The following is a 22,055-nucleotide window of genomic DNA, read 5'->3' on the forward strand; positions in this document are numbered from 1 at the left end:
AATGCAAAATATAATTTTTCTCAATTTTTTCTCGAAGACAATTTAAAAAATTCTCTTTTAGTTCTTTTATCTCATGGTCTCTGTTACATTTTCTTTCATTGTAATTGGTAAGGTTGTTATTCTCATATTCTTTTTTCAGTATCTTACTCTGCGTCTTTTGCTGATGTTAGTAATTGTAATCATATTATTTGTGCTAAAAAAATCTCTTTCGCACATCCCGTTTGTACATAAGTAAATAAATAACTAATAAAACAGCTACTTAATATTGAAAATGTACATAAATATGTTAATTCAGTTATTATAATTCGCTCTTTTTAGTTATTTTAAACTAAATTTCAATATACCAGATTTAACGACTTGATATTGAAGTGCTGACGGCAAACAATGGTGTTTCATTAAATTTTCATCGAGGTAATGTCCAACTCAGGTTCATCAAGAAATAATTAACAGAAACGCGATAAAATGAGTGGATAATATCATTATTTATAATGCAATCGGGCTGAAAACGCTTTTGCTCTATTCAATGAATGATACAGTATCCTGTCTCTTGCATAAGACAATTTAAACTTCAATTTTGTGAGAATAAGTAAATATAAAACTATTTCGTTCGAAAAACAAGATATACTTAAATATTTTTCACAAAAAGCGATTCGATTAATTTTGAGAAGTAAAAAGTCGAAAAATATATAAATAAACCGAGAAATATCTGTAAACGAGGAATATATAAATTTCTATTCGTTATAGAAAAAGGACCGTCAAAGAAAATCGCCGTTGCGATAAAACGATTCTTCAACGGTATGACGTATATCAAAGTTTTTTTTCATAACTAGGAAGTTTATCGATGGCACTCGAGAAAGTTATGTAGTAAAATACCTTCCTCGTCCAACGATAAGAAATTATCGACAAAATCCCGTTGAGGTAACGTTATTTTCTCGCAGGAAACTCAACAAAACTTTCCAGGAGATTCACGAGCTTGCATGCAAGAGACGGAAAATTTTAGATTTACTTCAATTTGCGTGGGATGACACTCCTTTATTTATTTAGAATGACAGCAGTAGCGCGTCAATCGCTTCGGAGCGTTTCGGAGCGCGCATCTGGCGAGTAATTTACCGTTGTATCATTAAGCGTTAATTAATATTATGGAATCAGTCTCGTAAATAAATTATACAAGCAGATTAATATCCGAAGCTGGAAATTTTTCCACGCGGGATGACGCAGACTTTGCATTCTTAAAGTGGAACACAAATCATCTTTTATGATTAAAATGAGCTTCGTGCGTCGGAATGAATGTTTTTGCCAGCTGTCACTGAAATTCATTTCAAATATTGTAGCTCTCATTCAACGTGAACAAATTTTCCGCAGTTACGAATGTTTGAAATGTTCTTTCACATATTTTTTTTCTATTAGTAACGTTAAAGAATGAAACGCATAAATAATGTTACATAATGTTAGATAATAATGATTACACTAGGCGCTGTAAAAAAATTGTAGAATATTATATACTCAAGTTTCTGGAATTACATTAAATTTTATGAGCTAAAAGGAGACGAAATAAGTATCAAGAAAATATTATCTTACAACAAAAATGGTGTTAGAATGAGGCAAAAGATATATTACACGTCATAAAAGATGTAGGTTGAAGGAACCAATTGCAACGTAAAAAAAATCCATTAAACAAAATCCGTTTTTAAGACATTCTAAATATTTTGCAAAACATTTGTGATTTCAAAAAATGCATGTCTTTCTCTCTGATACAATTTTCTTGAGGCGCTTCGATCAATTTATTCTCACGTAAGGTGTAGAAAAATGTTAATTTAATTCTTTAACGTTGCTACTGACGAAACATTCCGTGATTGTGATTTATCGCTTGTAGATTGCAGTGGAATGTCCTAATGACGCATATACGCACTTGCAAAGTGCTGCAGTGAGTAATAGGACGTAAGTACCTACAAAATGAAGGCACTTTGTCACGTTTCGCGCGTGGCAATTCCCGTATATCCTCCCATTCACGTTTCTCACTAATCCTCCCACTAGTAGCACTGGTTGCATTTCTTTTCTCTTTACACGTATAATGCATTTTCTCACGTATTAGATTATGCAACGCCATTTCGCGAAAATCGCGCGACGTAATGCGTTGTTCAACGGTTACATCTCGAGTTATTCTCGTTATCATCGCACTCGTGGGCGATTACGTTAATGATATTAACGGTCAATTTCGCTGTCGACCAGGTTGAAGCACCGAATATCAACGTCGTAATATAATATAAGACTAGTTTCCACCCTGATTTCTTCACAACGGTATTTTATCGTTCGCGTTACATAATACAATGAAACCGCACAATAAAGCAACGATCTTTTGCTTCTGCAAATAAAATCGGAGTTTTTTCTTCAAGAAAAATTTCAATATCTTTCACCAAAACTAAATTGGTAATAAAAAATAATAGATTCTTATTTCAACCGCACTTATTCTTCTATTCTGGCAATTTTATAAACGACAATATTTTAGTATACCTTCAATTATTTTCAATTTTCTAGATTGTGTTGGGCATTTTTCCGCTCTTTAGAATGTACATTCTTCTCCTATTCTTCAATCGACTTGTATTAAAAAAAAATTAAGCAGGTGTCACCATATATTACATTTTTTAAATCTCAGATTCTGGTATTTACAAATTAAATTAATTGCACATGATATTTTACATATTTAATATATTATCCCAATATATATATATATAGATTTTGGAATAGAGATTTATATTAATTAAAAAAATAAGTGTTATTTTTATAATACGCGGTATCCTAATTACAAAGCTAATTATAAATTTTCTTAAGCTTTCTGACGGTGACGTTTCAATTGTTAGAAAAAAAATATTGTTTTAATTTCGTGATAATGCAGACTGATAATATAGCGAATAACGGTGCAATGTGTTTCCAGTTGGAGGTGCGCGCTATTAGGAATCGCCCCGTCTGTGAGGTCCTTTACTGAGACCAGGTCAAAGAAGAGTAATAGCTTCTTCACGCTGATAACTGGACCAGCTGGACCAGCTGGTTACCTGTTGCTGCTATTATTCGCAAAACCAAGAGATGGCAGGAGTTTTAATTCTCAATTCTCATCACGTCGGCCCTTTGTTCGGCGAACTCGTCATCGAGAGAGCGGGTTTTTTTTCGGCGAATCCCCGAGGATCCGTCGACACGACCCCCAACTGATTAAGTAAGTCTCTTTGGAATGTGAGAACCGTGTACAATACCCGCCGACCAGTGTTTTCCGATCGATATGTCGACGCGACGGAAAACGCGTAAAAAATATTCGTATATAATTGATGTACTAATTGAAAGTTCTCATGTGTCTACCTTTTAAAGTCTTAAACACAGCATATGTCGCGCCATTTGAAATAAACGTTACGTAACTGATAGTAACAACGCAAATTTTTTCTACAAACTTTTTAATTTTTTTTTAATTTTTTGCTATACTTTTATTTGTAGATCAGTTTATATAATATAAAACAAAGAGATAAGGATTTTTGCGTTCCGAATCATTAATCTTCTTTAGCAGAATTTTTTTTTTTTAATCAAGCGAAGCTTATTTCCAGTTTTTATAAATAATATAATAAAGACTGTAATGAAGGCAAACTGTCGCAGATTAAAGAGAATTGTGACGATGAGCTATATGACGATGCGCAAACACAAAATGAATTAAGAGCGCTGATCTGAACAATTCACAGTCTATTAGGAACGAAAACGCTAAGTTTCTGTTGACACTGTTGGCACATGGGCAAACATAATCACGTGAAAATTATTGACATACGAGACGATTTTCCTCGTAATCCTGCTCATTATGATATAGCTTCTGCCATAATATTGCCTCCTACATCAGGCTATAATTATCTCGTGATTATGTTTGGCGAGTTGTCAGTTGTGTCAACGAAAACGACATTGTATCTTGTGATTGTCTTTAATTCACGTATGTTTTATTGTAATTTATAGATTTGTCACTGCGTATGTAAACAAATATAATTATAAGCGATAAATTACCACTTTGTTCGCTATATATTGTCTCGTTGTTTTATTCTATACGGGGATGCAGTTGCAGCTGGCAGCCTCGAATAAACGTTAAGGATTACGATTGTTTCAATCTAAATTATAGCCCGCGGCATACGGATAGAGCTAGAAAATTAAATTCATCATGCTTAATGTTAATCGATGTTATTGGTGCAATATATTTCAGATGCCATTAGCCGTATCGGCAATTCTAGTTGATTAATTTCTCTCGACGATCTTCCGTCCGTCTCCTAGATGGTAACAATTCCAGTTTTATTAATTACCGTTGACGTTGATCGGTATTCGCATAAACTCGTAATTTCCCTTGGAATCGCGTACAATCGCGCGGTCGATTTTATTTATTCCGATTAATTCGACCCATCTTTTTCACATACAACGTAATGATTAATTAAAAGTCGGATTACGTAGAAGTTCGCGAGTGAAATTATGAATCACGTTCGGCTTGGAGCAATTAGTCGCGCTCGCTTATTAAAATGTTGAAAATAATTCTGTCGCGAAGAACGTAACGAATAAATTGCTTCCTTGTTTTGCCTTGCACGGCAGTTACGCTTCTGGTACGATAATTACTGGTTTAATCGCGTTTTAAACGTCGTACAAATTACGCACAAACTAGACGCGCATCCTGTTTGTATATTGTACAATTGATTGATTTACAGTTTGAGTGATCTATCGGTATCAACCTGGATGTCAATTTGCCTTTCATTTGATCCTACTGGGTTTCTTGAAATTCATAAAATAATCGCTTTTTTTTGGTACAATTTTGAACTTTAATTGCATTTTTATTGGTCGATATTAACATCACGACCATGACATTAAAAATTTCTTTTTAGCAAAGATTTCAAAAACTTGAAAGAGATGAAAGAAACGAATTAAGGCAGGCAGCAGCATCCCCCATACACATCTACGAAAACGCAAATTCCATCATAAAAATGAAGGAAAGCGAAGGATATAGTTACGATATAATTTTGCCACGTCGCTTGATTAAATAAACACGAATGTAATAAATCTAGTGTTTGCGATTTGCAATGTTTGCTATTCCGCAAAACCTGCTAACGTCAATGGATCGATATTTCATGACTGATTTACGCGTAATCGGTATTGAAGAGCCGTTATATAAATTAAACGCCTTTATCGTTATCAAGAGCTACCAGTGAGGTGACAAAGATGTCGAGATATCGAGCGATTAACGCGACGGCGACACACGGAGATACATTCCCGATAATTTATCGTTGTTGTTATGTAAAAAAGAAAAATAATCGGAGACTTATAACACAGCTCTCCTTTGGGAAAAAGATCATTTTAACGACAGTGCGTGTGTGTGCGACATCGGTAAGTCCGTTCTTCGCTTTTTTCCTCCCTTCCCTCCACCCCACACACGACTCTTGTCACGACTATTATTCTCTCACATATCGCGCGAAACTGTCACGGCTATCGTCGATAAGCAGTAGATCGCAATTAAATCTCACCGATACGCGACTTCTTATTTTTTTTCCATACGTATAAGAAAGTGCGGCGGGAGGAGCGATTATCGTATTATCGATCCCTTGAAAATTCCGTGACGAAAACAATCGAACAAGTGTGAGGAACAGAATTTTTTGTCGTCGCGATAATAACTATTCCACTCGTACGAACTCGCTCAATCATCCTGCGAACATTCTAATTCACGATCAGTCGCGAAAGAGATAACCGACAGTAAAGTGCGTCGTGTTCATCGAACTTGTGAGTCTTTTTTATTAAAACAAGTGCACACACACTCACATTGAGTTTTTTTTTGCATTGGTATGCCTTTATTTAATTACAATTAGCTTTGTGAATCAGATTAAGCTTTTTATCCCAAATAGAATAATTGTATCAAAACAAGTGCTGTATATGCAGAACTGCATTAATGCAGTTGTTCTAATAGAAAAATCAAATATGTTTTCTCTAAATATAAACAAATATCTAAGAAAGAAAAAGAATTAATATCTTTTAATATATTTTTTTTTGAAATAAAGATGAATCAAATGTTTCACGAAATTAATAGAAAATATCAGTGAAAAAATTGAATTTATGTCATAGAAATGTAGCGGCATGCAAAACTCGCATAAGACACGCTTAAATATACATATTTTGTAATTAATCCTGAAACGCGCGATGTAGATTCACTAATCGTGCGTACTAAGGATTGTTTTCGTTTTATTTTAGAGCTTGGTAAAAGGACAGTATCTGCACACAATAATCTATTTATTTTACAAGTTATTTATCTCTCCGTCCGAAGTTTCAATCGAAGCGGCAACTGCCGTTTTCCATCGAGATCTTCTACCAATAAGCGCGTAACGTAATTGCGTTTAAAACTAAAAGGACGCTCCTTTGCCAAGCGTGATTTACGAGAGTATAATATTCTATCGTGAAATTAAATTTTCTTTATTATTTCTGTATTTCCTTAGTTTTATAAAGCAACATCGTTTCTACTCGTGCGAACCTGTTGTCGACTCGCAATCGACACGTAAATCTCGTCCTGGATTTTATTGATTTTTCCGTTGACGTATAAGCGGACCGTATTAGTAATAGAATTATCTTCTTGGAATTACTTGGAATCCAGCAATGGTTCAATTTATAGTGGATAAAAATATTACGACGCGCCCATCTCTTCGCGTTCCATCGCGCGGAAAGCCGAGAAAAGGAGGGAGAGAGAAAAGCGGAACGGCGCTTACCGGCACACAGCGTGTTTAATAATACGAGATTGATGTCAGAAATGAAGATACATTAATCAGTATAGCGGAATGTCGCGAAACGAAGACGCGAACCGAAAAGTCCCGCTTGGCATTGTTGTGATTCCGCTTCGTGGTTTAATCGATCGCGCGCCACTCATTTGCATTAGCGTTATTACAACGTGTTTGGTACAGCGCGTTATCGATTTTCTCTCGGCTTGTATTAGGGAGAACGCCAGGGGAACCATCTTCGAATTAGAGTGATACTCTGCGAAGGGTTAGATTTCGTCAGCCGACATAAAATTTGTTGAAGCGATTCTCGGCGTAACTATACTTTGATGCCTGAAGGTTTAATATTAAAAGTACTTTAAGCATGAAGAAAAATAAAATATCTCGGAACAAATTATTTCTTCAAATAAATGTCTTCATTTATTTAGATGTTAACGCAAACTGAGAAAGATGTAAATGGGCGCATTTATCGCGTAGTATTTGTAACAGAAATTCTCTGGAAATGCATTCAAATTAGCTTATAATTACGCAGGCGGGTTTAATATTAGAATCGTGCAATTTTTCACTCTTCTTTTCTTACAAAGCGGAAATGTAACCATTAATTTTTTAACTTTATCGCTACGACTGCAATTTTTGCGTTAATTTTCATATTTATTACAAAGCTGAATCTCGCTTCTCGATAAAAAGAAGATATCACGAATAAATGTGTGAATACATTGAGAAAGATTAAATTACTATCCTATCTATTATTCTATAAGGTAAATTGGTAGAACTCTTCTTCCCTCACAAACATTTTGATGATCAAAATCACGAATTGGATTTACTCCAGCATTTTAATGAGAGATCCCGAAAAAAATTCGGAATCGAATTTCCGTCTGTCCCCTTGTTTCCCCATAATTCGACTCGCTCCTCTCGGTCAAAGGCATCCTTTTCGATGGGGTAGTTCCCTAGAGACCGTTCTCTGCGACGACGCCGCGCGACCTTGACCACGGCGACGCCTCGTTTCAGGGTCTAGGTCTCGAGACGTCGGTCGTTTGCATCCCGCACCGTCCGCAGCGACGGCGATCGACCCGCGATCGAGATCGCGCTTCAAGAGGAGCGGCAAAAGAAACAAGTGGGAGAGAGACGTGGGAACAATCGGTGGAAGCCAAGCGAGAAAGAGAGATCGTAAAAATGACCCCCACTCGCGGCAATGAGGAGATAGAGGGGCGCTCTTATAAAGACTATGTCTACAGTCCTGTACCAGTGAGTTCCCCTTCGGCAGTGTATGGTACACCCCCGGTCAGAGAATCTGTGGAGTTGAGCATACGCGACAGGATCGTCGCCCATCCCGAAGAGATGACGGAGAAGGGTTCCAAGCTACCTCAGTTCCTGGCTGCAGGGGCGGGTAAGTTCGCGTCTGTCAATGAAAGGCTAAATCCTCGAGAACAAAAATTTTTAAAATCAATCCATTGTCAAAACATTGTTTTCTTAGACTTATTTATCTCTACTTTTCACGTATTTCTTTCTAAACAATTCAACTTTAACGATTAGAAAACATTGGAAGAACTCTTCAAATTAAAATAATAAGTGGAAGACCGTTACTTTTGAATTATTTTCTGAATATGACGTCGGTATACTTGGTGGATTAATTTTTTTTAAACGTATATTTAATTGTTTATGCAACAGCATTACGCACTATCATAATTTTGCCGTTATTTTCTTGTCATTAATAACAGTTATAGCCGGTTATAGCTATTACTTTGTTTCATTATGCGGTAATAGAAAAATTATGTTAAAATTTTTTAAATAGAATTTTATAAAACAAAATTGCAGGTATACAATGCATAAATAATACACTGCTTGTTTAATTTTTATAATTAATTGGCTATAGTGCTTTTCAATTTTAAGTGCGGAAAATTTTCTATTTCATCAACGATGTACTGGTGTGGTGAATTTCTGATTGAGATACGACGAATATAATCACTCTTGATCGATCAACTCGACGCTTAGGGGACGTTCTTCGCGTCGATTTTATTGTCATATTCCGGTCGTTCTGTATTTTCGAATCTCGTCAAGGAAGATCGTCAAAAGCTGTTAATACAATACGCGCGAGATTGTTTTTTTAAATCCCTCTTCTTCAAAAGAAGAACTGGATTGTATTATTACATTCGGCGGCGTAGTGCAGAGGGTTTAAAACGATCAAATTGAATAATGGGAGTAATAAATCATACGATTTGCTTTTTAATGGTGCACTTACTCTTTTGATATGAGTGACATTAATTGAAGAAAATGTAGAGACATGGGGACACGCGGCGGTCCCGCCGGCTCCTCACCACGTGCGAAGCACGCTGCATTTTGCACATGCGTGAGACGATCATCGATGTTCACGGGAATTGAAATTATTCTCGTGTGCGCTCTGTCCCCCCCGTTTTTCTTTTATATTAATAAAATATTTCACAGTTGTCTGTTTGCCTCTTTTTCCATCGCAGGAAATAACTTATTGACGCAAGTCAAAGACAACAAACAAATACGCGAGGGCAAAGCAGAATCATTCCGTCTTAATTATTGTTTACGTTTACATATATATTATAATTTACGTCGACACGCGATAAAGTCTAATAATATTACTTTATGAATATATGTATATTTGTCGCTTGTAATATATAATTATAAGCGCTAAGAACGAGCTTTGTTCGCTGGCCACTTTATGAATGTTTAGTAAACAATAATATGATAACTCAACGATAATGTAACGAAAATATTACCCCAGGTTAATACGTGATCAAATGCAAATATTATCGTCGTAATATAAGGATTTCTATTGTATTTTCATCAATTATTCAATTTTCCTTTTTCAAGTTACCAATATAAACAGTAATCATAATAAACAATGAGAGAAAATAACGCGAGCAGTTATCGCTAGAATAATAATTAGAAATAACTTTATCAAAGAGGACTTTTATCGTTTAGCAAAACTTTATTGTAAACTTTTCGTTGATACTTTTTGTTTTAAAATAATTTTCTTAAATTATTTTATCAAAAAGTGAAGACTCATCATAAAAGTATTTGGAAAATTTACGATGTTTTAAAATGGTTTTGACGAGAACCGAAGATTCGCGGAAAATATAGCAGGGAAATAAACGTGGCGATTTTCAATTCGCTACTAAATTCGCGCGACGCTATTACGCGGTGAGAAAGAGAAAGCCGAGAGATAATTATTAGTCTCGATGATTCCGATCGACCGAGCCAAGTTCGAGATTAGCTCGAACTTGAGACATATTAGCATCGAAAACTCACTCGGGAAAGAACGGAGGTACAGCATCGAAAACTCACTCGGGAAAGAACGGAGGTACGATGCCGGGCTATACGTGCCACGATTCATGTCCGTCGCGGCGAGTCCTTCGCGTTACTCGGATGACGGGAATATTAAACGATTCACATCCGGCGCTCGATCGAATTCAATCTTAACCGACAAAGATCGCAATCGGTTTAAACTACTTCCTCATTACCGGTGCAGGCGGCACAGCCTGAAATTGAACGAGAGCCCGAAGTGAGAATTTCGAGTTGGAGGGGCCCGGCCGCGGAGTCCAATCGAATTCGTAATGAGAGCCAGCGGCCCTTCGATTGTTCGGTAATGATCACCGGTCGGATCGAGAGCAATTTGATCCTCAATGGAAATCAGCGCTCGATTCTCCCACGACCCACGATGCGTGTTTCTTACCAAAACCATCTGGTCAGCGTGAAGGAATAAAATCACGGGACGTTTCCTCGCTCCGTGTATCATTAAGATTTCCGCGTTTGATTTTCTCTCCGCGTGACTGAATCGCGCAAGGCTGAATTATTTGCAAATTTTTGCGCGCAGCGCGCGACGACACGCGTTCGACATATAAAAATTCAGATCAGCTCTGATTAGCTCTGCAATGCCGATTCGCGCGAAATCGGAAATCACGCGAGGCGGCGAGGGCGGGAATCCTTGAACGGAGAGAAACGGAGATCCACGTATCTTAATCAGCAATTATTTATGCGTGAACCGATGGATTTAATTTCTTTATTTGTTATTAAAGTGAACCGGCATGACAATCGAACAGTCCAGCACATTCGTGGCATCGACTTGTTCTCGTGACGTCAAAGTTTCCATGACGAAAGGCCAGGATACCTCATGGCCATACGTGCATGTAATATATTTTACTAGAATACGTACACATATGATAGGCGACATTGCATTACAATCTGTCCCGCGAATGAACATCTGATGCAATACATTTGTTAACTTACTTGGCATCAAAAGTCACTTGAATATGCATTGGATGAATTTCTGCATCGACAATGTTAAAAATACATTTGTCAGCCTTCCACTCTCGAAGATTTTAAATTATTCCGTTGTAAGCAAAAGCTTTAATACAGAAGCTCAAAAGCACAAAAGATTAATCTCGATGCCATAAGAGATTTATAATGCATCGTAATTCGGAGCATTATCTGCCACTTTTAAAAGCCTAATACTCCAATTTTGTTTATTAAGTCACATAGTGGCATTCCTTTGATAAAATACAATCATGAGATTATTTGGAGTTAATCGAAGAAGTTAACTGGATTTTGATTGGAAAACAAAATTTTATTATCTTGCCCATGCATATAGACGTCAAACGTAATTAATATCTTTTAATCTACATTGCTAAGTGGACTCAATGAGCAGAGGTTCTCATTTAAATGTCGATTAAGGCAAAAAATGCGCTTGACATTCATAAAAGAAGAATCTCTGATGGATTTTTGTTTGTTTTCTCTACCTAGATGTTTAGAGAAGAGAATTTACCCTTTCGGAAACGTTGTTGGAAGTGATTCGTATTTTTCCATATATTCGTCCATAAAATTCGTTGAGTTTATTGTGAGCCTTTTGCGACGAGTTGTTTACCTGATTATTTATCTTTATCGGTCTTCTCAATGATGAGATCTCGCGTAAAAATCTAGTTTTACTGTTTCACGGTATCGATAACTACGCAATGGATATATCATTGTTGTGATATTTTTATACTCCCAATCGGGATTTTTCCGAATATATCACGTTATCCGCGGTAACGCCTCTCTCTCTCTCTCTTTCTCTCTCTCTCTCTCTCTCTCGCGCGCGCGCGCCCGTCGTTAACTATATCGATTACGTTATCCTATCTCGTTGCTCCCATTTTTAATTAGATGCAATTTTGCGCACGTGTCGGATACAGCTCGACGTTTCGTCGAGCGGACGTCGATGTTTGTCGGCTGACCGTGGCGCAACGTCAATGCGAACGATTTTGCAACGTAAATGACGGTGACAATATTTACAATCGCGCGTGAAAATATATGACGATGCGCAGACTTTTCTGGCTGTCAAGTGTAAATCACGCACTAATCTTCCGAAACGTAATCGTGTTTCGTCACGTGGCCCATTATCGTAATTCGTTAGGCGATTCGTTCGGCGCGACATTATTGTTCGACGATCGGAAGAGAAGGCCAGTTTTTTTTGCATCAGAAGATTGTATTTCCCGTTAACTGTAATCTGGATTGCCTTATCGCGACGATAAAAGCGATTCTTATGGTCGCACTTTTCTTGATCGCTGGCGTGATTGATGATTTTCTAATGTTATTCCACGACGGTCTTTTAAGATCATATAATGTCTTATATATACAATACATAATACGCACACAAAAGAATACATACCATACATTATATAAGAATCTTTCAAGTTGAGTTTTACGTTATAAATTTTTAAAAGTGTCAATAAATTAAATTCTGACGGTGCAAATTGAATGTCTTAAGTTGTTTAAGGCTAATAAATTTATGAACAAATACTTTTGCAACAAAAAATTTCTTCATATTTCGAGGTGTCATTTTTTTAGACTTCCACTCTACAATTCGCGATTCGCGCGGTGCAGCGTTTCGCAAGCGGATTTAACTGCGTTTCGTTGCTTATCGATTTTTATCGCACGCCCAGGCCATTTTGTCGTCCATTATAATCCAGCACGCGCCGTGTTGTGCGCGTGAACGCGGCATAAATAAAGAGGCGGATATATTGTCATGTATAATTTGCAACAAAAGAGCGCACTGCGAATGCAGCTTCAACGAGCCGACAAATAAAATTAAGAAGATTAAGAAGGATTACCCGTCCAACGACGGGTCATCGTCGTGCTTTTCTAACTTGGACTATTTAATGCAGCATCGGCATCAACTTTGATATCTCGTTCGGGGGCAAAAGAGCATCGACCTTGCATTTTCAGCGGCACGCTTTCGATATTGACATTTTTATTTTGAAAGTCTCACCAGATAACGCCCCATCTCGTCTCAAAATATTCCACTTTTATTCAGCCATGAAAATATTTTAACCCCTTAAGCGCATAACTTTGCAAAACGACACCTTTTGATGATCCGTAAATACTCTCCTTTATGAAGTTCGAAATAAAAACACGCGGCTTTGCATATCTGTAAAGGTCTTTCTCTGGCCCTTCTTTCCCTTCTGGATGGAAAGGCCCAGGACGGGAAAAATACTCAGAAAAATATTCGGAATGCTATACACGAAAAATTACGCATTTAAAGGTGAAATCTTTTGAAGCGTGAAATTATCTCATAACAGAATTGCTTACTGTTTCAACAAAAAAATATGTCAATATAGAATATTATTTAATATTGCATCAGATAATATTTAAAATGTGCGAATATGTAATAGTACGATTGTATTAATTCCATAATTTTTAATTGCTTAAAGAACTGTATTGGAAACCGTTACTTTCTACAAGTTTGGAAAGTGCAACTTTAATTATCTGATATTTCTATTTTTGAAAAGATATAAGGTTAATAGACTTATAAACTTCACTATAATTATATATAGACTTGTAACGCGATCTAAAGTTGTAAAATAAATTATATCGGTTGGTTAAACGATAAGAGAAATGTCAAATCGTTCGGCAAGTACAAGGTATGATCGATGAATGATATACAGTTACAAAAAAGTGATTATCAACGCGGAAATTTTTCACGATCAAAAATGAGGCATCAAAGTGTCAAACAACTATTTTTCTCTTCACCTTATCTCGTGGCGCATTCGTGTTTTACATCGCAAAGCGATGATTCCGGGCGCGTATCTATCTGAATCTATATATTCGCGATAATATTTGGGCACGAATTTATTGCGTGGCGATAGATAATCATTATCATCTCATGTCAGGCGCGATTAATGAAAAAATAATTTACTAAATTCAGCGCAAACTAGTAACTCGACAATCGTGTGTTATCGCGCGCGCAAAGAGATTAAGAGGAAATGGCCCCACCCCACGAAGATGATAGTCCCACGCAAAGACGACGATCCACGAATGCAAAAGTTCCATTTGCCTCGTATTTTACTTGCGTATCAAAAAGGGTCATCAACCTTGAGTGCGCAGACAAATTGATTGTACACTTTTGGGACAGCATTATTGCGTCTTATAGAACATCTAAGAGACAGCTTAATCTTAAGGACAAATTCAGAAAGGCAACTTCATAAGATAATTTTTCTAAGATGTCCTGATTTATGACATCTTTGGTACTGTTTTAAGACGTCTTCTAGATATGCGGTGCTGTCTAGATTGTTTTAGATTACATTAGGAAGTTTTATGTTACATCGTTTGAGGAAAGTCACTATTTTAATTCTCGTTGAAGATGATTTACGTCAGACCATATTTTTGTTTGCTAGCGAATTTGACATTGACATATAGCTGTAGCTTGACAATTTTCGTCAGATCATATTTTTGCTTGCGAATTAACAATTTGGCATTGATAAGACTGTAGCTTGATTAATTTATTATTACAAACACAAATCTTGCGGAAATACGATACCCTTGTTTCTCTTTCTGCAATTCTTTTTCCGTAATTTTGTATATTGTTAGCGATCGTCTGAATATACCACAAAAATTTAAACGTTTGATTAGTGTCGTGTTTATAAATTTTTAAATATTGCGTTTGTAATTGTAATATTTTACGCTAGTGAAATTCGACGAAATATAGCTTGCTGTTTTCCGCGTGACTGATTCATTGATATTGTTAAAGCTACCCAGGATATCTTTTTCCCCATAGAAACGCGAAGTGCAATCCTGTATTTGCGCCATTAACAGTAACTTTAAGGGCTCAGGCATAATGAGAAAAATAAGGAATACAAGGAATTAAACAGAGAGAATCCCGTGTCTTAAAAAAAAAGAAAAGCTGTGTCTTGAAAAAAGATGCGACTACTATAAGTTTAATTCCTTGTTCCTTATATGCCTCTCATTGTGTCTGAGCCCTAATATTACGTTATGACAATACTAGCGAAATTGTATCTTTTGGATGTCACGTGCGCGTGCGGGGCTCTTACGACACATCACCGCCCAGTTCGATATCGCGACGCGCGCGATCGGCGATGTAATTGCATATAGCGCATCGAGGAATTACGTAAATGCGATAACTCCGCTTTGTCGATTTTTTCATTGATCGCGCGTAGGCTATTTGTAACGAAGTGACAGATCAGCGCATAATTCAATCTATGTTTGTGCACCGAGACACCGCGTCATTTTACACTGAAAATACACTGAAAATATAAATATGCACTGTCCCTCATTTATGATTCAAAACGCAAATGAAATGCTCTGTTTGATAAAAAAATGTAGGATATTATTAGGTAGTAGTGTTCTAATTGTAAGTACGAAATATTCTTGCAATATGAATGTTCCTCTCTTATCTCATCCAATTTATAATAAAAATAATTTAATATTTAAATTTATGGACGTGCGAGATGGATTAATAAAAATTTTTTTACTTAAGTCTTGTGAGATACTTAAATCTCAAGGTACATCAAATTTACCTGCGACAGTCTGGATATTCTCTGCCGCATTGCAGTTTAAACCTCTGCTTTGTAAGCTTCGAACGCGCACCGTTCGCTGTTCGGTAAAACCGGAAGCACCGCGGGCCTTGAATCTCACCGCATTACCTGAAATACACAATTATGTAAAACCACTTTATCGCCGGAAAAACCTTCAAAGCGCGTTTTGACTCGCATTTCGTCAGCGGAGCATTGCCGGTAAATTATCTCGATCGCCAGCATGATTGAATCGCTAATCTCAAAACGGAAAATCACGTTCTTTCGGGAAAAAGAGTGATAAAACATTCAATTTGAGATTTTGTTTAATGACAGATAGATATCTTTTTTAAGGGTTTCTTTTCTGACGAAATAAAATTCCAGCTTTTATAATTAAATGTTTAAATTAATGTGAATTTAGAATTCGTAAAAAATATACAGATCTTGTATCGCGCGCAACAGAATAAATGTATCACAAAAGCAAATTTTTGCAAACGACTGTCTAAACAATAAAACATAAAATTTCGATATTTTTAGCAACATGTTACAACTCTATTCTTATACATATAATTATATAATAAGAGAAGTAATATATCTCCTTCATTATAGAATCTGATTTGATAGTTTGACATTCACATAAATGATAGAAACAAAAAAAGGACAGAAAAAAATCTTAAACTAACAGATGTCTTAGAAAGTATTAACAGTGCAAACATATTAAAAATATAACAAACGTGACAATGATTGACAGGCGCGACAGGCGAGACAGACGTGAATGAACGCGTATAACTATGATTTATCTTCCCGTGTTTATCTACGGCTTAATATAAATTCGCATTTGTAGACTGATGGATATATTATCAAGCCCCAGTAAAGCGATAAAATAGCGATCAAGAGATATTGCCTTTTGATATGAAAGTTGTAGATTAACAACGCGTTCAATTATACGTCATTCAATTCAGAAGGATTAACAAGAGATTAACAGCATGTTGATTAAGCGCGCGAAGAAGTTATGCGAATATTCCTGCAATTATTTATCGTAATATTTTTCATTTGTACATCCTGGAATTTTTTTGCAATCACAGGTAGTCTGTCTGTCCTCGCGACTGGTGCCGCTATAGGGTGGACGAGTCCAATACTCCCTAAATTGCAAGCCGATGGCGGACCTTTGGGGTCGTCAATCAGCACCGAGCAGAGTTCCTGGATAGGATCTCTGGTGGCCCTCGGTGCTATCTTCGGCAGCTTCGTGGCGGGATCCATTGGAGAAAGGTGTATGCTTGTATAAATTAGTCGTCCGATTGAACGCATGAATAATTTGCAATATAGCGATTTAACTATGCATCCTATTTCCTGAGTCTACAAGTTTGAAAGGAAACAATCTTTATATATATATAAAGCACATCAGATTCAAATACTTGACGAAGGCAACTGAACTGAAGACGACAAAAAACTGATTTTCTCTGTTTTTATAGATGGGGCCGTAAACGAGCACTGCTATCTTCTCTGGTACCGTTTATATTTGGGTGGATACTTATCGCCAGTGCAGTCCACGTTTCTATGCTTTATATTGCTCGATTCATATTTGGATTGGCTGTGTCTATCACGTTCACAAACCTTCCTATGTATTGTGGTGAAATCGCTGAGGTAAACTTATTTTGCATACAAGTTGTACAAGCATTTATATACGCAACCATTTATACGCAGAGTTTTCAAGGACTATCGTGTTTTCTACTGTTTCTCATTTAAAATATGACGATAAACTGGTACTAAGAAGTTATACATATTGTTATATCTTTTCAGACTTCTATCAGGGGATCGTTGGGCTCTTTTCTTCAGCTCTTTATCACGATCGGTTTCCTATATGCCTACGCTATTGGACCGTTCGTGAGCTACGTGGTCTTCTGGATTCTCTGTGCCCTCCTGCCGGTGATCTTCTTCGTCTGTTTCTTGATAATGCCAGAGTCTCCGTATTTTCTTCTCAACCAGGGCCGCAGAGATGAGGCGATCGCATCACTAGCGAAGCTCCGCAGCAAATCCGAAGCGGCAGTCCAGAAGGAGGCCGACGAGATACAGGTAAGTCAGCAAAGCATAAAATCCTCCGCTCTAAAAGAATCTCAAGATTCTTAAGAGTTAAGTATCTCAATTCGATTCTTAGTTGACTTTTTATCAATACTTCGTACAAAAATTCAAATTGTAGGGATATTCAATTTTATGAAAAAATCTGTACGAGCGCGCAACAAATATGCAGTTTGTATAATTTATTTTAATAAAAATTGCTGATTCCATTCGGAGTCCTTTAAGGCTTCGTCGATTTCTCGAGTAACAAGATAGTCGCTAATGTTATCTGAACTGTCACGAGCACGTACTCGATCTCATTGCTAAGCGCATGTCCGAGTATATATATTGTCTGTCAGATCACGTTAGACAAACGAGGTCGCGGCTAAGGCCGTTCCTTGATCCTAAATGACAATGTCGCACATCGTGAGGGACAGTTATGACTGACTTGCAGACAACATTACTTCCTACAATGCAGAGCCTTGCAGAACTGCCGGGTGTTCTTTCAGTCGTACGTGGTCATATGTTAAACGAAGAAAAGTAGCTATTAGGTACTTCAGCGTTGAAACAGTCGCAAAATATAATATAATTGCATTGCAGAAGTAATTGACATTAAAAACAATTTTGAAAATATTCTAGCCAACTGTTACGCTCCAATTTTCATATTTATTGCTTAATAAATTCGTCTCGCTTTTGATTTTCCATAAGGTGATACTTGACGAGGCTTTCAAGAATCAAGCCAGCATCTCGGATCTATTCAAAGTGAAGGTGAACTTCAAGGCGCTGATCTACACATGTCTCATGGTTTCCTTCCAGCAATTTACCGGTATCAACGTCGTACTGTTCTATATGCAAGACATCTTTATCGCTGCCGGAGGTCTTGTCCCATCGGAGATAGCGGCAATTATCATCGGAGTCGTACAGGTGTTTGCGTCAATGGTCACCCCCGTGGTTGTCGACAAATTAGGTAGAAGGATGCTTCTCGTTTTCTCCGGCATAGGAGAGACAGTCAGTTTGGTGAGTAATTGCCTCTATTTTTAGATTCAAACCCAAGTATTTTTATCAGCTTCTTCATTTAAATTGCCATGCATTAAACAGACGTTTGTTTTTTGTAAGCATCGTAATCGTGTTGTTCAATGAGATAAATTAGAGAAAAATAAAATTTTGTAATGTATTAATCTGGTACTGATATCGTATAAATATTTTTTGTTGACGATAATTTGTAGATGACTGGGGCGATTTATCGCGCGTGCCGATTAATTTTCATATACTCGTGGATTATATGCAGATCATTAAACGCATTCCTCGCAGTCGCGCGTTTACGATCGCCATGCATAATTACATTTGCTGCATTTAATGACTCTTTCTTTTATCACTTATCTCACCTTCGAGGAAATAATTCTCGGGGCAAATGACTTAATTACCTGATGATAAAGAAGATTGAGTCGCGACTTGAGATCGCCGCACTCGCACGATCCTCTCTGTAGATCAGATAAATATAAATGCGCGATACGGTAAAGTCCTCGTGCTCGGTGAAATCGGTGCGGGAAATATAACAGCGAATCACGCGGATGTACAATGCGAGACTGGGAAGGTCGAGCATTATACATACGAATTATCATTACGCATTCAAATGGAATGCGATGTATCGGATGTAATTCAGTGTACGAAGCTAGAGAACTTCCACGTGACCGTGTGTGCACGATTACATAATTTACAGACAAGAAGGCAGACGCGCGTACGATAACACACAGCAGAAAGAGTTGAGAAAATTATAATTCTTCCTTTTAGGATCTTTTGAAACCTGTGAGTTGCTTTTTTCCATTAGGTACTTTGAAACATATCTCGTATCTCGGTATTTTGGGAATTTAATGATATTAAAAATTGTGAAAAACTTCAGAAATTTTTCATAACGATGCGTCATCATAGATCAGAATTCTTCTAGCATCGAACATGTTCAATGCTGAATTTTTTTGTTAAATTTTGATTGATATTAGACTTTTATTGCGAGCTTGTCGTGTGACTGGACATTTATTTTACAGTTTGCTCTGGGCTTGTATTTTTACCTGAAGGAAGTACAGCACGCGGACGACGTGGTTGAGCAGATATCCTGGTTGCCGATAGTCGCGCTCATCATCTTCATTATCACGTATTGCGTAGGCTGGGGCCCGCTTCCATGGGCAGTGATGGGTGAAATGTTTGCCTCGAATGTCAAGGCTAAAGCTTCCAGTATAACGGTTTTCGTCTGCTGGTTCTTGGCTTTCATCATCACCAAGTTCTCTAGCAACCTCGAGGATGCATTCCATGGCAAGTACGGGGGCTTCTGGATCTTCGGAGGATTCTGCATTCTTAGTGTACTTTTCACGGTACTGCTGTTGCCTGAAACGAAAGGCAAGACTCTTCAGCAAATCCAGGACGAACTCAATGGAGTGACTTCGACTATAACCGTCGAAAATGGGACGAAGAAGTGAGGAGAGAATATTCGCCTTCGATTATCCTGATGAATGGTGTACGCGGAACACCTGACGAATTTGCGAGACACTTTAAAGAGATTTGATATTTATAAAAGATACGTGGAGTACAGTTTTATATATTTATGGCATATATCTAGAGATTTTACATCATTTACAGCGGAGAAGAATCAAGCAGAATATCAGAATGCGAACAATATATGTGCCTATATTCCACTGCCATATTTGTATAGATATTGTTGATATAATATGGGCAAAAAGGTATATCTTTGAGTTTGGACTACCATTCAGTTTCCTGTTATTAATATTGCTTAAATTACAAAGAAGAATGGAAAACGGATCAATAAACGAACTATGGTTTGATGATTTAAATGAAGTAAATAATAAGTGGACATTTTTAGAAAGAGTAAAACGGGGATAGATTCTATTTTTGCTCATATTAATTATGTTTACGCAGAGACAGTTTTGTTGTATTCTACATGGAACCAAAAATACTTCATCGTCTTCCAAACGCATCTTTGCATAACATGGCACACAGCAATTGTATGTGTATATAATGCAGGTCATATCATACATATTTGTAAATACGCTCGACGCGTTAATGATACCTTGTCACGTATCATTGTCCATAAGCGTCGTCTTCCGAGCGTAAAGGAATTTGTGATGATCTAGTAAACGTTCCTACGTTTTCATGCAAGTTCTTGATTCTAATCCGTGATTAGGAAAACGCGGTGGAGCCAACAATACGACTCTTCTACGCGTATTTTATCGAGATTTTTCTAATATTTCGCATGCTGGCCGTGAGGTAAAACATGAAAAACGAAAAAGATTAATTTCGCGGCGTATTTCTCGTTCACGGATGAAAGACTAGTCATTTTATAATACGTCTGCATAGAAGGAAAACGTAATTATTAACAACGACGCCGAAGATATCGAAATCTAAAAGAAAATTTCATGTCGAGTAGCGTAGAAATTTGATATCATTAAAACTGCTAATAAATTGGTGAATATATACGGCGCAAAAGATAAAGAGAAACATGAAATAACTTTTTTTTTATGAAATATTGACAACAACAAGGCGGTTATCGTTATATCTAATCATCTAGAAAACACAATTTTACATAATTTACATACAACATAAATTATTATAATTACGCGAACAAATTAATTTTAAGACATAATACCCAAACATTGTATTATTAGTTGATTCACATTAATTATCTAAGTTATTATGAAATATTGTAATATTATTTTAATAAGTGGTATTATTTATAAGCGCGCGATGCATTTTTTAGTCTTAACAACTTAAGAAGAGATACGACAAATTTTTAATTTAATTATCGTCTCAGTATACTGTGAAGCATTTTAATATATAAAAAAAAAAATTATTCTATTTATTCTGATATATTGCTTTCAAAATCTAATTTGCCAGATAAAATTATAATAATGAAAATTACAATTATATTAAAAAGATTGATAAATTCTATTGACAAAATAAACGCTGGCTGCACATATTAATCAACGAATAAGATTTTTATAAACAATTTTTAATGTACATAATATTGACGTTTTGAAATATAAAAAAAAAACACTCTACTATATTAATAAATAATGAATGACACTGTCTATAAGGTTCCTTTTGCCTTTCGCAAGACGTTCGGATTTGTACAAATGGCAAATTAATTAAAAAAAATGACAGACTTTATTCAAGACAGTGCTCTACTCTTCGGCCGGTATTCATAGTCGGTTCTTATATTTAATACCGTCTTAAGTACAATCTTAAGATGTCATTTTTTAACCAATCACAAAGCCGTATTAGCATCTTAAGACATTACTTAAGATGGTCTTAAAATAAGAACCGACTATGAATACCGGCCTTTATCTGCTACATATCAACTGTTTATGGCCATATTGTATATATTTTAATACACAATGATATATATATATTTTTGTATATATATATA

General features: G+C 36.5%; 1 protein-coding gene and 1 long non-coding RNA gene across 2 annotated transcripts; one reads left to right on the forward strand and one right to left on the reverse strand.

The window, feature by feature from the left end:
• Positions 1-5,675: 5,675 nt before the first annotated feature.
• LOC143897127 (facilitated trehalose transporter Tret1-2 homolog) lies at positions 5,676-21,893 on the forward strand. Its single transcript, XM_077405485.1, has 7 exons — positions 5,676-5,775; positions 7,764-8,142; positions 16,651-16,834; positions 17,038-17,209; positions 17,366-17,638; positions 18,329-18,637; positions 19,663-21,893. Exons 2-7 carry the CDS (start codon positions 7,929-7,931, stop codon positions 20,089-20,091), a joined length of 1,581 nt encoding a protein of 526 aa, XP_077261611.1. The 5' UTR covers positions 5,676-5,775; positions 7,764-7,928; the 3' UTR covers positions 20,092-21,893.
• LOC143897134 (uncharacterized) lies at positions 21,670-22,032 on the reverse strand. Its single transcript, XR_013256854.1, has 2 exons — positions 21,968-22,032; positions 21,670-21,815 (listed from the first exon to the last, which is right to left on the reverse strand). It is a non-coding gene; the product is annotated as an uncharacterized LOC143897134 (long non-coding RNA).
• Positions 22,033-22,055: the final 23 nt, after the last annotated feature.

This window comes from Temnothorax americanus, unplaced genomic scaffold (assembly GCF_048541705.1).
Source record: "Temnothorax americanus isolate GAGA-0224 unplaced genomic scaffold, ASM4854170v1 Scaffold2, whole genome shotgun sequence".
NCBI lineage: Eukaryota > Metazoa > Arthropoda > Insecta > Hymenoptera > Formicidae > Temnothorax > Temnothorax americanus.

Excerpts from the sequence above, each read along its gene's own strand:
- LOC143897127 (XM_077405485.1), top strand. The coding sequence starts at position 7,929 with ATGACCCCCACTCGCGGCAATGAGGAGATAGAGGGGCGCTCTTATAAA. Across the intron at positions 8,143-16,650 it reads GTTCCTGGCTGCAGGGGCGG|GTAGTCTGTCTGTCCTCGCG; the intron begins GTAAGTTCGCGT and ends TTGCAATCACAG. Across the intron at positions 17,210-17,365 it reads ATTGTGGTGAAATCGCTGAG|ACTTCTATCAGGGGATCGTT; the intron begins GTAAACTTATTT and ends ATATCTTTTCAG.